This window comes from Balaenoptera physalus (assembly GCF_965194825.1).
Source record: "Balaenoptera physalus genome assembly, chromosome: 9".
Lineage (NCBI taxonomy): Eukaryota > Metazoa > Chordata > Mammalia > Artiodactyla > Balaenopteridae > Balaenoptera > Balaenoptera physalus.
The window spans coordinates 32,076,277-32,092,389 of record NC_138888.1 but is presented as its reverse complement, the minus strand read 5'-3'; the positions used below and the strand labels follow the sequence as shown (position 1 = coordinate 32,092,389).

Here is a 16,113-nt window from a genome sequence, read left to right as displayed (position 1 = left end):
CTTATAAACTTCTTTATAAATAAAGATATCCAGGGATCAGAACATTTCTAAAGGAGACATTTCATTATCATTATTTTTATTACTTAACCTCAAATGGCCAGATGGGTTCTGCCCAAGTTCAGGGAATCCCTTAGGGGTCATTCCAAAAAATGAAAATAATTATTTCATTGAGTATGGCAAGCACTTCGAATTTTTCCATATAAGCAGGATTTTTAAAATAATAAACCATCAGAAGATGTTTAAAAGACATTTAGGCTTTGAAAACTCTTCTGCAAAAAAATACTTAGCTTCTACTTGGTTGAAGGTTTCCCTCCACATAACAACTCAGACTCTGGGCCTTAGTGGTTTAAATGATTCTCTGAATTTAGGCAGAATTGGGGTGGAGGGAAAGGAAGCAAGAGAAACATCCAAATCAGTATGTTTTCCTCAAGTCCAAATTCTGTCATTATTTCTTGAATGTTTCTCCCAGGAAGAGTTAATTGCACCAGTGAAAGCACTGGAGGAAGAGGTTCCTTAATACTCAAAAAATAAAAATCACTCTTATACGTGGCTTTTAAAAACAGGGGAAACAAAGTAAAATGCACCTCAGGCAACTGTGAGAAGGGCGAGGAAGAAAGCTTTTCAGAAGGCGCACTGGAGTTCACAACAGTGCCCTCTGCTGTCCAAGTGCTGGCTGAGGTGAAGGAGGCTTTCATGCTACCAGAAAAGCCCTTGTCACTAAACAAAATTGATGATATCTCCTCTTCTAGGCTCTAGAGAGGTCAGAAAAGGAAGAGCAAAGAGTTAACAATAAGTCAGAACAGACAGCAGTGACCTATTGAAAGGAAAGGTTACGCAAGAAAGAATCACAGAGCAGCATAAATTGAAAGGCAAGGATTCTAAAAGATTCTGTAGCAGGCCATTGGCCTGAATGACAGCTTTCCACCCTGCTTGAGAGTCGTTGATAGCTCTAATCTACAGAAACAAGCTACAACTCTTTAGTTTCTCACTGAAACTTTATCACAAGCTGAGCATGACCAACCCACTCATCCGTCACACGCTGCTCCGTATATTCTTGAGGGAGCTTCTCGGCGTGGCCCCTGCACTTGCTACACTTATTTCGGTGTTAGCGCTTGGGCGTCCCTAACCCCTTGCCTCCAGTGCCCTTCCCCAGGCACTCTGGGCCTTGCCAATTTTGTCATCTCTCTGAGGTCCACTTAATATTCCACGTTTTGTGTATGGCCTTCACTAACCATTTCAGCTCCTATGACCTCTCCCCTGCCCCGTACCACTCTGTCTGTACGGCAAGCGCTTTGACAGTAACCCACCGAAATTCCCTCAGACATGCTAAATATGCCATGGAATGAAGAAACAGTATCTTTTTTTTTTTTTTCAACAAGAAACAGGTAAAGAAAAAAAAAAACTCTAAACAGGAAGACAAACTCAGAGGGGGAAACTCTGAGCAATGTAAAAATCATCTATCCCTGAAAGGCTATTAAGGCGAATTTAATCTTCATATTTCTGGCCCTTAAATGACAGTCCGTAATCTGCCTGAGGGCACAACAGGAAAGCTGGGGACTATCCCAGGTCCCTAGAATGCCAATGGTTAAGAGTCACCATGAAGCTCCCCCTCACGTCAGATGTGTGCAAGAATACTTCCTAATAAAACCCACTGCTCAGAGATCTTAAAGACAGATAAATGAATGAATAAATGAATGGCATTCTGGGATGCCCCTTGGGACAGTGCACTAACTGGGGTGAAGGGTAGGTACGAGGAGATGAGGAGGGCGAGGTGCGCAAGCACAATACTCAGGAGAGGAAAAAAAAAAGCTTCTGGACAATTTCAGCTTAATTACAGTCTCCATAATTACACCATCCCTAGGGTCAGGTGGGTGGAGATGGTGTCCTAGCTGGTAAAAGATCACTGGGGAGTTTAAATAAGTGCCATGCATCTAATTATGCAATACAATATCTCCAAAATTACCTTAAAAGTCCAGTGTATGTAATCTCTACTAGACTCAGGAGTTTCTATATAAAATATAAACTCATATTTTATACAAGTTCAAGTGTGTCATAATTCTCACAATACATAAGACAATATACAATAGTTATTTGCCTATTAAAGACTAAATGATTTGGTTTCCAATTTTCTGCTCTACTCTCAAAATTATTCATAATGTACTGAAACCATTTTGAAAGTTTGATGTACTGATTTCTAAACAAGAAATTATTACTGTTCTTTTTTTTAATCTATAAAACACATATTATAGACATTTGGAAAACCTGGTCAAATTATACTCTTATGCATAATTTATTTTACATTTTATTAAGGACTGCAATTTAAAGATAATCAAGAAACCCTGAAAAATTAAGTAGCAAAATGAAGATGCAACAAAGACAGAAATTTAAAAGATATTCTGTTAAAAGTCAAAACACTCCAGTAGACTTAACTTTCAACCAATAGCAATGAAGTGTTATTTGGCGCGGGGCGGATACAGTGTAAGTGGTCAAAAAATGTTTGTTGGGTGAATGGATGATTGCAGTTACAACAGTCCATATGTGTGTTAAATAAATACGTATTTTCCTGCATGTGCTGGAGAGGAAAAGAATAAGAAAGAAGCAGTAACTTCAAGCGTAGATAAACCGTGTAGGAGCTGAACAGTGGATAAATTCCAGATTTAAATTTCACATAACATCATTTTAATGTAACTTCTACAATAACGAATGGATGGTTTTCACTGTACATGGTTTATACCGTACACTCCCCTAAACGATGACATCCAGAAAAAATGATCATTTTAAACATCTTCACCAAAATCCCAGTTTCCTACTGCAAAGACATCACTTTAAATTGATCAAATGATGTCATCTGACTCGCTTCTAAGGAGGATAGATTTTCAAAACTATGTAATATTTCAAAGCATATGATATTAAAGTCATCATTTTACACGGAGAGTCTGATTGGCTTTGGATTTCAAGCTAACCTTTAAAGTATATAAAGATGTCACCTGGTTTAGCTTTATGACGCTATGTTTCTCATTTGCAGTGTTCCAGAAATACTTCATCTCAACCAGATCTCAGATTCTCTTAGTGCAAGGCTTCATCTTCCACTTAATCTGCCCCCCCCCCACCATCCCACTGTATGTTCTCATGAGTAATACTCTCTACCGACTAACAAAATCAGACTTGGTGGAAGGGAAACACTTTCTCCTTATTCCGATCTGTGCTCTCGTTCCCATCCTCTATAATCCATTCCTCAACCAGCACCAGAGGGGTCTTTGTCATACACGTGGGATTATAGCACTACTCAGCTTGAAGCTCTCCAATGGTTTCCCATCACTCCTATAACGTAATTCCAAATTGTTAATATGTTCTTGAAGATCCTGCCAAGATCTGGAGTCTGACCTCTTCGACTTTTTTCAGACCTTGTCATTTGGTCTTTCAGTCCTTTAAATTAATTCCTGTCTTGGGGCTGCATTTGCTCTTCCTTACACATGGAAAAAACTTCACACGTCCACCTCCTTCTCATCACTAAGGCCTCAACTCAAATGCTATCTCTTCCCAAGCCTTCCCAATCACCTTCTAACTCGACAAGTATTTCATCTCCTTAACACTTCTTAGCGCTCCAAATTTTCTAGTTACTAATTTGCATGTCTGCTATCTCCTCCACTAGACTCTAAGCATTCTAGTCCCAACAAACAACAAGCTGACCAGCTGGCTAAGCAAAATCACTAGAGATAGAAGAATAACAATGTAAAAGCAACGGAAAGCTAACTTCCCTAGTAATGCCAGATATTTCATATATGCAGGAGCACAGAGAGATCCGAGGGGCTGCTCGCATACACCAAAATCTTTTAGCCCACTGAAAATCTTAAAAATAAAAATTCAAAAGGTTTCCAAATGTAATTAGTAAAACAGTAACCTAAATCACACATAATTCGTTACTCTAACACCACCACAGTGTGCGTTGTACAAACAGTGCATTTTCGTGTGAAATCATGGTTTCCCAACTGCCAGCCACACCCATCAAAATTAGGGGTCATTTATCACCTAAATCGGTTGAGATGTCTGCATTTCAAACTGTGGATTTCCAAATAAAGTACTTTTGCAATATGGTGCTTCTCATCTAATGATCCTATGTTTCTATTTTACTTTTTAAGCACTCAAAAGTTTATTTTTAAAAATTTAGGTTGATACACAAAGAAAAAGGAGTATCTTATGGCTGTGGACAGGAATAAAGGAAAAGGGGAAAAAGCAAGAGTAAATCCAAGGATGCAAGGTGAACACCTTGTCTGCCTCCTGGGCTTTCTTTTCAACTGTCCATGAGGCCGCCATCTGATGCTTCTCCGTCATGGATAAAATATCCTTGAAAAGATGGTCTCCTTTGCTCTATTGTTTTAAACAATAGACATGATCAACAAATAAGACAAGTACATTACATCTATAGCAACACAGACATAAAACGATTGTGTGGATCAGCGGAACAAACCAGATGAAGCGGCACATAAAGGGAGGACACAATCCCAGCATGTCATCAGACACTGTTCCCCCAGAAAACACAACGCTCTAGAGTTGATTCTGAAATACGGACAGTAACATCTTCAGAAAAGCTGAAAATAAGAATTAAAGTTGTATACAACTTCAGAAGACCCTGCTATGGTGTTTTAAATCTTAATATTGTCAAAAGCTTTTTCAGTTTTTAGCAATTACTTTTGCTCATCTGCTTTAAAGAGCTGTTTTCCTTTCACTGTCACAAACTTAGAAATTTAAAGTAACCAACAGCTTTGCTTTTTAAGAAAAGGTGAATAAAAATAGCCTAAGAATATCTAAATCAAACGCCTACAATTCGGTAACATTCAAGTCAGACTAGATGATGAATTTAAGGAGAAGAGAGGGGTGAAAGGAAAAGAGGAAAGAGTAAATTGTAGGGTAACACCTGAACACACTTTTAAAAACTGCATATTAAATATAGTATGATCACTGTCTCCCTCAAGTAAAATAAACGAGCCCATGAAGTTCTTGGTTGACAACAGGAGAGATTTTGCAGCATCAAAAAGAACAGATATAGATGAGAATGAAGAAATATTTTGAGAATATATTCTAAAGGCAATGCTTATAGTGGTGGCGAAGAGAAATAAACCATGGAAAGAATAAGAATGAGTTTGGAGAGATGTTATGGGTGAAAATGTTCTTAAAGTACTAATCTACATTTCATTACTAAGAAGTTTCAGTATTAAGTTGTATAATTAACATTTTACAAGTTTTCAACAGGGCTCATCAGTCTTTAAAGCTAAATTTAACTATCTTCACAGTAATTACCTTAAACCATTCTAAATATGGTCTACATTCCTACATCCCTTTAATTACTAATTCTTTAATTATTAAACAAACTCTCTTATTTCAGAAGTCAATAATTAACTTACTAAATACAATATACGTCAGTTTCTAAGTCGCCCTATGTAACAATTCATTACTACCAATTTACTTGAGTAAAATAGTGAGAACTATTCTAAAGGTATTTCGAAGCTCATACAATTTACCCAAGAACTACGTCAATAAGTATTACACATTATTAATAAATATTTAGTATTTTAAAAATTATTAGCAGTTACATTTTTTTAAAAAAAGGGAACATTTTGTAACTTCTTGAGAATCAACATAGTAAGATTAGCAACCTAAGTTTTACTGAACAGCTGGATCGAGACATACAGCCAACAAATAGCTAGTGACATACCCCTTGTGTCTGTAGGGACAGAGGTGTGATACGTCGTTTTTCCCATTCATTAGGGCGTGGTTCGGGTGTGGATTCCATAAAATTGCGCTTGAGTTCACTAATGCTAGCCTGGTGTTTCAGTATTTCCTCCTGGGCCTTATCCAGGTCCTAGCAATATGTAACGTAATAAAGGGGGAAAAATCCAAAAGGAAAAAAAAAAACAAAAAACAAAACCCAATAGGATAAAAATAAAAAATGAAACCAAAAAATAAGACAAAGTAAACTTATGATTAAAAAAACACAGTAAAGCAAGAAAAATGCCAAGTCTCAAAAGCCATATCATCACCTAGGAATATGAGTTTGTCCAAATTTGAAAATAAAACCAATGTGCAATTTTTTTGTGATTCCTGTCTTAAAGGGTTCTGACTTCTTCCCTGTTTAGATTTGTTTAAGAAATCAGTAGAAAGAGGCTATGGAACTAATACTCAACATGGCCAATCACCCTTCTTTCTAATAGTTGGGTTTGAAATGCAGCCCATGACTTTGTTCCTGCAAATTTACCTTTCTGATTAGGGTTACTACCAGAGTTGCACACTGTAATATAATGAAGCAAGTGAAAATAGAGAAAGGTGGACTCAGAGCCCATTTGGCCTGACAGGAATCCAGTCCAGGATCATCCCAAATAAAAGGGGTAGGGGGACCAACGGTTGGCTTTTTTCAGGAAATTCCAGCAATGGTTTTTAATCCTTATGGAATAAACGGAACAGCTTCCAGAGGCTGCTTCTGTTTGGCCTTTCTCTAAAATAAATGAACGTCATATTGGTTTCACGTACTTGCCAAGCACAAATGCGGGCTCCAGCCACCCACGTACCAAACAGTCCTTATAAAAAGATGCGAGGAAAACTACCAGGTCAATTTTCACCGAAATAGGCCCTGACAGATGTCACTTGTGGGATTTTTTAGATTGGCCCTGAGAAATGATATTTGTGGAAATAAAAGGCAGTATTCAGAAAACAGTTTTAACTGAATTTTAAACGTTTTCTTATATTTCAAAAATCATGGGGCCACCTGTGGATTATAGCTTTCAATCCCACTCCTCCCAGAGAAACAGGTCATGCATCTGATTAAATTAGATGTTCCATATGCATGCACAAGCATCGTAGCTCATCTACGAGCTGCTATCGCCATTTGCAAAAATCTCATGAAAACCTAAAAATCTTTGCATGGCATGAAAAAATGACTGTGGCTTGAGATCAGGCACATTTCTTGCATTTGTTCAAAGCAATGTTACGTATTACACTTTAGAGCATTTTAGTAAGTTATGCAAAAATACATTTCCAACAGTTATCAAAGCTGCTGAAAGCAACCGAACGGATTAGTCAAATTACTGAGGATTGCGGTTCTCCACTGAATACACTGCCATGTACTACCCTAAAAGAAGGGGGAAAAAGAAACAAAAAACCGTTCTCGTGTGACACGGGGAATACAATACATTTTACATTCCTAATTGGGTGGCTAGGTTTTTTTTTTTTTCCTCCTCTTTTCTTTCTTACTTTCTTTCATTTATTCTTTCTTTTTAATCAAAACAAACCCATTAATTAGCATACTCTCAAATGGAAGATTTTAAGTGGACCACATTCCTAATTGCATGGATTTTGGCACTCTCTCGCCCCACCAAAAAAAAAAAAATTGTGGACTCAGGGCCAAATGACTTAATGCCGATGGACAAATATCTGTTTTGGTGAACGTGTATTAAGGATGGGATCACGTTACTTCAGACCCTAAACCCTGGAGAAAGCCCATTAGGAGAAAATAGGTTTACTTGCAGAACTTCAAGATTAATGAATAAAAACTTTATTCATTTGATTACACAGAATTTTTTTTTTCCCAGTTGTCACTTTGAGAACTTCTAGTAGATATATTCCTACCTAAGCCACTTTAAAAGAACAAAGTTGGACTGGTAACATGCACTCCCAAGGTGAACCTCCCCCATGCATTTCGTGCACTGTGCTTGAAAGTTGCCAGCCAGCCGGCCTGTGCGTGACCCCCCCGTTCACAGCAGCCTGGCAGCCATTAGGACAGAGTTGTTTTCTTAAATTATACAAACCTCCAACATTAAATTGCTATGTCTGACATAAATATTATCCCCTTCTACTCTCAAGGAATTTTTCTGTGAAATTAAATCACACACAGGGGGGGAAAAGGCAAATAAACATAAGTGTATCAATCAGCAAGCACCAGAAATGACTCAGAGTTGGATAGTCTAAGACATTAAAATAAAAGAGGAATAAAAACCTTAAGAACCTAAAGCCACAACGAGCAAAACTCACAAATAAACCCTAAAAGTGCTCCACCTCCCGCACAATGACAATGGCAGGCAGCAGCTACCAGGTATTTAACTTTGGGGGAAAAATATCCACCTCCTCCAGCTGCGTTTCCTCCTCTTCCGTCTTCGCCTGGAAGTCACCCAGCAAGCAGCCAGAGAGAAGGGGAGTATTAGTGGAAAATGCTACCATCAGTGCAAAGAAGCTGTATTTGAACTTAAATGGTGAACCAGCATTACCAACCTTCACTGTCTGGCCCTCAGAAGATGCAGATTTTGGTCTGCATTAAGCCACTTTGGTCTTTCTTCACCTACAGTGTTGTACAAATGATGGAAATGGTCCTTTGCAAAGGTGGAATGGAGAATGGAAGCTTCACTCTTTCTCAGTCCCTAGATTATGCGCTGCTTTTTAATATATTTTGACTCAGGAATGAAAACATGAGAGTGTAAAAATGGCATAATTCAATCTGTTCTAACTTGAAACATCTACATCAACTAGTGGTGAGGGCAAAGCGTGATGATGTAAATTTTGGCTTTCACTTTCTATCAGGGACAAATGTTCACCCTATTATTTAGTTTTTTAACACAGATTTCTTTCCTTGGGGGGAAACTGGTTTATTTTGCTACTTTCATATAAAATGGTGGGTAGTTAAAAACATTCTTGTATTTTATAGCCACTTCTCTTGCATAAAATTCTTTAAGCAAGAATATTTTTTCATAGTTGGACAATTCTCAGTTATCTAATGACCCAAAGAATTAATCTGTACATTTAAAACTAACATAAATACTGATGACTATTGACTCATGGAAGGGAACAGCATAAAAGAAAAATATTGGTTCAGATACCAAAGGAAAATAGTTTAACCTTTACATGTTCATTTATAGCAGGATTATACATATTCTTTTTCTTCTTTACTGTAATGCCAGTGTCAAATCCGAGAGTTCAAAGTGCTTTTTTTTGTTTTTTAAACTATTCAAGCATTTTTGAGAGGTAAGCAGGGAACTCAGAGTATCTTTTGATCAGCAGGGAAAAATTAGACACAGCCACTCAACAATGTGCTAAGAATCATCTTCCAATTCCTTGGTCAGCACTTAATTCTCGAAAATGTCAATCTGGCATTCTTCAGGTAACCTTCAGGAATCATGGATTCTCCCACTATGCCTAATTATCTTCACATTTTTCTTTAGATTTGCTCTAAATTTTGTGATTTATTTTATGTATTAATAGTAACCACGGATATGGGACACTAAGTCCCCAGACCACATTTAGCAAAACAAATCAAAAACTACTATACATGTGAGCACTGCTTAGTACTGCAGAGGTAGCCCTATATTGGGGCAAAAATCCTCGGATCAAACCAGACACCCAACTTTAAATAAAAGAACACTAAGAGGTCCAGTCCAACCTTAGTGCTACAGAGTCTAAATTTTCAAAATACTATGGTTCATTTTTCACACATATTTCTTAAAGAAAAGATAACAGAATAGTATCTTCCTTACAAAATACGTGATGGTGACTCTTATATATGATTTTGAGTTTAAAAAAAAAAAAGAAAAGAAAACAAACTACCTGAACTTCATCTGGGCTCCAAATGCTACAATAATAGGGAGACAAGGAGTTTCTGAGATTAGACCTATGCATGTCAGGAGTAAAGGTCACAGATGCATCCTCAAAAATGCAAGAACAAGCTTGGCTTTCTAACAGAGGAATAATAACACTAAGGAATTCTACTAATACATATCAATTACAGTTATGTCCAGTGCATCCTAAGTTCTATATCAAAATAAAGTTTCCATCCTAAAGGAACAGCATTAACATTTATCTGCAAAATGGACAGACCCAAAACAGATTATTAAGGGCAACATAGGTCCCCCTCTCCTTGTTTTTATGGCCTAGTATGGTTCAGGTATTTATAAAATAATCCTACAACTTTGCTCTTAACTTAGAATGTGTGGCCCTAGTCAATTAACATCAGTGGAAGGAAAGTTTTTAATTACACTTATTTCTCATGTACTAAAACGATGTGTGTGAAAGTGTGCAGATATTAGTTTGAGGTTAACCAGTGCTGGAATTTATGCACATGTTTACACTCTACATTAGGAAGGGTTTAAGACGAAGTGGAGTGCTCTTGACCGCACAGATTTAAAGCTCATGTAGGAGAGCCAGCAACTGCTTCCTCTTCCTCCGTTTTGTCATTCAAGTCACAGTCATAAGAAACAGTCAAGGAAGTGGCTTTTGCCTCCAGATAGTAGAGGGATAGAGCCAGAGGAAGGGAAAAGGTGAGAGAATAAGGCACTGACTGAGAAGCAGAGAGAAGGAGCCCAAAAATGAGGATGAGGGAGGGAAGGAACAAAGGGGAGGTGATGGGAACGTAGTGCTGGACGTCGGTGGGGAGGAAGGAGACCCAGACCTTGGGGAGGCTGGGGGAGGCAAGGTACCCAGCCTCATCGAGCAGTGAGGGGAAGCGAGGTGGAAAGCGTCTGCAGAAACTGAAGAAGTACCCAAACTCTGAATCCCTGTTCTCAGCCTCTTTTAGAGGCTTCTCGTGGGTGGGAGGACAGTCAGTCTCAGGAGGGGCTTCAAGAGGACCCAAGCCAGAATCACACCCCCCTGCTCTGATGTTTCGCCCGTGGAAGGGAGCTCTAAGCTGCCTAGTGTGAGCGGATCGGCCTCCCCAAAGGGGTCTTCCTCCGAAATGTCTGAAAGCAAGTCCATCTCAGGGGCTGGCAACACGTTTGGGGAAAGAGATGAAGCACAGTGGATGAGTGGTGAAGGTGGGCACATGGAAATAAGCTATTCTCCAAGCAAACCCATGGTTGAATGTGAAATTACACAGCGGATACATTCAAAGGAGAACCAAAAGCAAGAGAGAGAAAGAGGAGAGAACAAGAAATGGGTAGTTAGTGAAAACGTTTACTCAGAAGGACTGTATTAACACAGTGTCATTAGAAACTGAATTAAACGATCCATTTATAAAACAGGAAAACTGGACTACTTTTATCACATACAACTTATAGGTAATAGGTTGATTTAATTATTATTTTTCAACTGGTTGCAAACGGATCCTATGAAACTCAAATAGCATTATTACTTTTGAACCTGGTCGCTGACAAACACTGAAAGCATTAGTGAAAAGGCCAGTCGTTTACCAAAAACAGGCAGAATTTCCCTTGGAATTTAAAAGAACTTTTCTTTTGTATCACATTATCTAGGCAGAATGGAACACAGACTTTCTGAGATTCTCAGCTCTCCTGTTTCCGATGTAAGTAGCCACTCCTGGGTGTCTTGGTAGCATAATCATAACCTATCCTGACAACTTTTCAGTTATTGATACATACCTTGTTTGCTGTGATTCCTGTTATTCTAAACTAATTTTTAACCAAATCCTTTGTGGAATATGATATTCACAAATTTTTTAACAAAGGAATGAAGAGGATCTGATGGCATGTGCTACCAGAAGCATCTGTCCTTGTAGCATAAGACAGGGCCCCCATGGTGCCCGAGCCCTCCTCTCTGCTGCGGTTGGGGGCTGTCAGTGCAGGAAATCCTGAGACACTGGCAGTTACCTCATCTAGCAAGTTCTTTATAAATTCATGTTGCACGTCTTTAAATTTTTCAAAGTTAAAATTTTGAAAACATTATAAATCCACAGGATGATTTCATTTCTTTTTCATGTTTACTTCCAATGTTACCCATTCAAAAATTGCTTTGTGCAGACATGGAAAAGAGATCTGAAGAACTCAAAGCCACTTCAAATCAACTTCTAAGTTACTATACTTGCCCAAGGTAACATAAAACAACCCCGACAAGTTTGAAAACACAATATAGGTTACTTCTCTGTTCACTATGGTATACGCACCAAAGAAGACTGAAAGCAACACACCATCTTCTCACTCAGTATTCAAAAAACAATTACTTAAAACTTTCTTCTTCATCAGTGGTAGATTATTAATGAAAAATCATATTTTCATAAAGACCACCTTTCTTCTTTCAAAAAATTCAAGTCAATACTACAATAAAATAATCAAGACATAGGCTACACATTAAACTTTACTTGAAACAAACCAAATATGAATTTCAAAATCATCACAGCTTTTATAATTGGGGGCTTAATTAAATAGGATGATTATAAGGATGAACAAAAGACCAATAAATTACTTGCTTGCATTAAGGTAATTTACGCTGAAATATTTTGTTTTGACCAACAACCAGAAAAAGGTCAGAGACTCAGTCCAAACCAGCAAGAGCATACACATATTTGAAAAGTGGGAAATTTTATCAACACAGAACATACAATGACTGATTTTAAAAGATATGTGAGTTCTGAAACAACAAATGCAATAGACAGCCTCTTGTCTAAGTACACATTTAAAGCCACGTATTCGACTAATTTACCATACCTTTCCTTCAGTGAGTTGCATATGTGGGGTTTTAGCTGGGCTTCTAATGTCCCTGCTGCCATCACCATCTTGTACCACAGCAGGGCTCACAGCTCCAGGGCCACGTGCTGAAACCTCCCCAGCAGGGCCAGGAAAATCCTTCGTAAGACTTCGGTCCACAATACCAATCAGAGCTAGTTGAGAATGATCATACGGATTGCTTTAGGACACTTAAGCGATAAAATTCGATGAACGCCCCCCCCTTCCCAGATAAACAGGCACCTTATAGACAATTAATAGAAACGGGAACACTGTTTGATCATGAAAATAACATATCAAATAAACTCATGTTTAAACTTTTAATAAACTCTAGAAGTATTCTGAATTGTAACCCAATAAATTAGACCAAGCTCTCAAGTCACAGATTTTTGAAGGATAGACACTGATCATAGAATTGGCCAGTAGAAGGAGCTCTAAGACCAGATGAAACACCAGAGTCAGGGCACTATGTCAGAATTACAATGTGAGCAGTATTTTAATTCTCTGGAGTCTCTTTAATCTTGCCTGAACTTATTTCTGAATCTACCTATCGCAACAATTCATTACCTAGTTATTAAAATGATTTGCTTCAGTAACTTTTAAGAATTCCTCCATAAAGGGACCTTTAATTAGAACACCAGTCGAAATTGCAACAAGACAGTAAGAGTAGATTTTAGAGAATCAACTTCTATGTTTATGTTAATATTTTTCATTTTTCTAACCTCCCTCCTGAATGCCTCAACTTGACCTACAGTAAGTCTAATACATAGAAACCCTCTGCCTTAGCAAATCTGGCCTTATGTGTTCCCTTCGTCTATCCTACAGATGTGCAGGAACATACATATATCGTGTTGACATTTCTGTCATATGGCAGATCAACCCAAGATGGCCTCAAATCTCAACAAGGCAAAGTGAGTAGCAACTGGCAAAAGCCTCTGTCCATCTGTAGTTTCTTCCCCAAAGAAGAAACCACTGAGGTCATTTCACCAGCATAAAAAGCGCTTTCCTGATACAGTGTGGCTTGCTCTGGCCCCATGCCCCTAGGGAAGCCCAGTGTTTAACTTTAGGCTGCAAGCTCTTGGAGGGCAGAGACTGTGTGTGACCCACCATACTGAACTTGGGCAACACCTAGACCTCGAATGCATGTGTTACTAGAAGCCTCTTAATCCACACCCCTCACCTGCCCTGTCCAAAACTTCCTTCTTCTCAGTCTTGACTTTTTGCCAAATATACACTCTCATGTTTGCACCCAGTTACTCAAGTCAGATACCTTGAAGTCTCTTCCTTTACCCCTCAACAACCAGCAAGTCCAACAGAGTCCTTGGATGTATTTCTAAATGTGGCCAGTTCCTTCCACCTCTATTTTACCACCCAGGTCCCTTTTAAGACTTTCACGGCTCTTAAACACTCATACTTTGGAAAGCCCACAACAAATCATATTAAACATTAAAATGAATTCACATCGTACATTAAATATAATTATTTTCTAGGATTTTTTTTTGACTTTTAAAAAGATTTTAACAATTTTTCATTGGAAAGTATATGAGTATGAGTAACTCTTTAACCTATGATTACGGTTTCTAAGCACCCATTATACTCAGAGATTTACTGCAAAATGAGAAACTCTGACCTAGAAATGGCTTCAAATGTAATGATATCAAAATTTTAATGAATATCCAATTTAAAGTTACATAATGAAGTTGGCAAAATATTGACCCTGCATACTTTTGTTAATAAACACTTAATGATTTCAGTTTGCAGCTAATAATTTTTGTCAGGTCTTAAACCGTGTAGAACCCTGAGAAGTTTACAGGCCCAAGGCACAGAACCTATGGTGCCAATGGCTAATAGGTCTACTACCATTTGAGACAAAACCACCACGACTCTCACAGGATTGTTCCTGACCAGTCGGCCTGAGCTTCCTCTCTCATCCTCTCTAATTGTTCTGGACATGGCATCAAGTGATTTTTTTTTTTTTTAAAGATAGCACTGTACACATATGTGCTTGTATAAGTGTGTACACATGTGTATGTATGTATAACACACACCCTTCAATGGGTTCCTAGAATAAAAACCACGTTTGGCACCAAGAGAATGTGGCCTGCAAGGCCCTGTGTGACCTGCTCCCAGCCTACCTCTCCTTACCACTAGTCAGCTCTGACTACACTTGCCTTCTTTCTGTTCCTAGAATGTATCAAGCTGTCCCTAAACTTATGATCTTCAGACCTGCTACTCCTGCTACCTGGAATGCTTTACCTCCTGTTCTACTCATGGCTGCTTCCTTCTCAACCTTCAAGTCTCAACTGAAATGGTTCTTCCTCCGATATGCCTTCCTTCCCCAGTGACCCAATCTGTAATGCCCCTGATTATCCTTTCCACTTTCAGGAAATCATCAGTTCCCCTGCTCTCACATGCATCCGGGGTGTTAGTGCTCTCAATGACTGATTTGCCTCCTTTCTGGTTTGATCGTGCAAATCTTGGAATCTCACTGTTCTAAAATAGCTATCCTAGATTGATTTTTATTTTGATATTTGATCTTTAGATATCACATTGATTTTTACTTTCTACATAATCACTAAAAGACTTAATTTGTCAAATCTTAAAGTGAAGAATATTTATATATTTTAATAGCCTGTTTAAAAACAGGAGAAAGAAAACGTAACACATATCAAAAACAACAAAAAAAGGTATATTGATGGTGTGGTGGGGAAAATAAAGCTCAGTACCAGGTTACAGCCTAGCTTTGCTCTGGGGGAAAAAAAGAACATAAGCCCTATCCAAATAGTTCCCTAGCTGTCTGGTCATGTATTGGCATGAAAAGCCTCCTATTTTTCACAACAACACAATAATCCTTTTGATGGCTTGCCCATCTGATGAATTACAGTGTCCAAAACACAAAAGGAAAAATAATGGATTACTGTGCCATGTTTGTTGCTTTTACTTGTGAAAATCATTGTTTTCAGATACGGACCCACTATAACCTTCTGCGCTAACTGCCCATACAAGATGGTGGGCTTCCTGGAGCACAGTTTATATACCTCAAAGAAAAAGCAGTGGTTTACTGCTCTTTTTAAGCTCTAAAATTCGCAACATAAGAGTTATAAAAAACCTCATAGTTTAAAACAAAGGCTAAAAAGGACAGTGTTCCAGAAAGAGGAATCATTTCTCTCAGGCATTAAACGACACTGATCACATTTATTCAGCACTTGTATAAATTCTCTGTGACAAGGGGCAAGACTTGAGAAATATTTACATAACCGGGCACATTTTTTGGATTTACTTGGAAAAAGTACTCAGTTGTTGATGAGCTAAAAGATACTCTGACAACTATCATGCAGTAATAATTCACTAAATTTAAATCACCGCATTTGGGAACGTGGACATTTATTTGAACCACAATTTATGATTCTGTTGCACATTTTTTTCTGTGGTCTCATAAAACTATATGAAAGATTCTCCAGAAGCACGATTCAATAACTATATGTACCAAAATGCCCACCAACAGAACTTGGGAAGTATCTCTGTGTGTCTGCCTGGATCTGTTTTCTAAGTTTATTCCAGGAAAAATAGATCAAGGCCAAGGAGTGTCAATCCTTCACTACCGAGAGAAGATTTTTATCTATTAGAATATCCAATCTGTTTAGCTAATTATTTGAAACATAAGTTGTTCAAGTTCGCA

General features: G+C 38.1%; 1 protein-coding gene across 25 annotated transcripts in view; it reads right to left on the bottom strand.

Moving 5' to 3' along the window:
* EPB41L2 (erythrocyte membrane protein band 4.1 like 2) overlaps positions 1-16,113 on the bottom strand; it is a 214,170-nt gene that overhangs the window by 32,558 nt on the left and 165,499 nt on the right. For 15 of the 25 annotated variants that reach the window (XR_014267271.1, XM_082474499.1, XM_082474509.1 and 12 more), the window contains 6 exons: positions 12,417-12,589; positions 8,113-8,148; positions 7,800-7,862; positions 5,714-5,860; positions 4,267-4,368; positions 585-752 (listed from right to left, as the gene is read on the bottom strand). Coding sequence is in view for 24 of the 25 variants with exons in the window: in XM_082474499.1 (XP_082330625.1) it covers positions 585-752; positions 4,267-4,368; positions 5,714-5,860; positions 7,800-7,862; positions 8,113-8,148; positions 12,417-12,589 (689 nt within the window). In the remaining variant the exon portion in view is untranslated. The remainder of the gene's footprint in view (positions 1-584; positions 753-4,266; positions 4,369-5,713; positions 5,861-7,799; positions 7,863-8,112; positions 8,149-12,416; positions 12,590-16,113) is intronic. The other 10 variants (XM_082474515.1, XM_082474511.1, XM_082474512.1 and 7 more) reach the window with 6 other exon arrangements.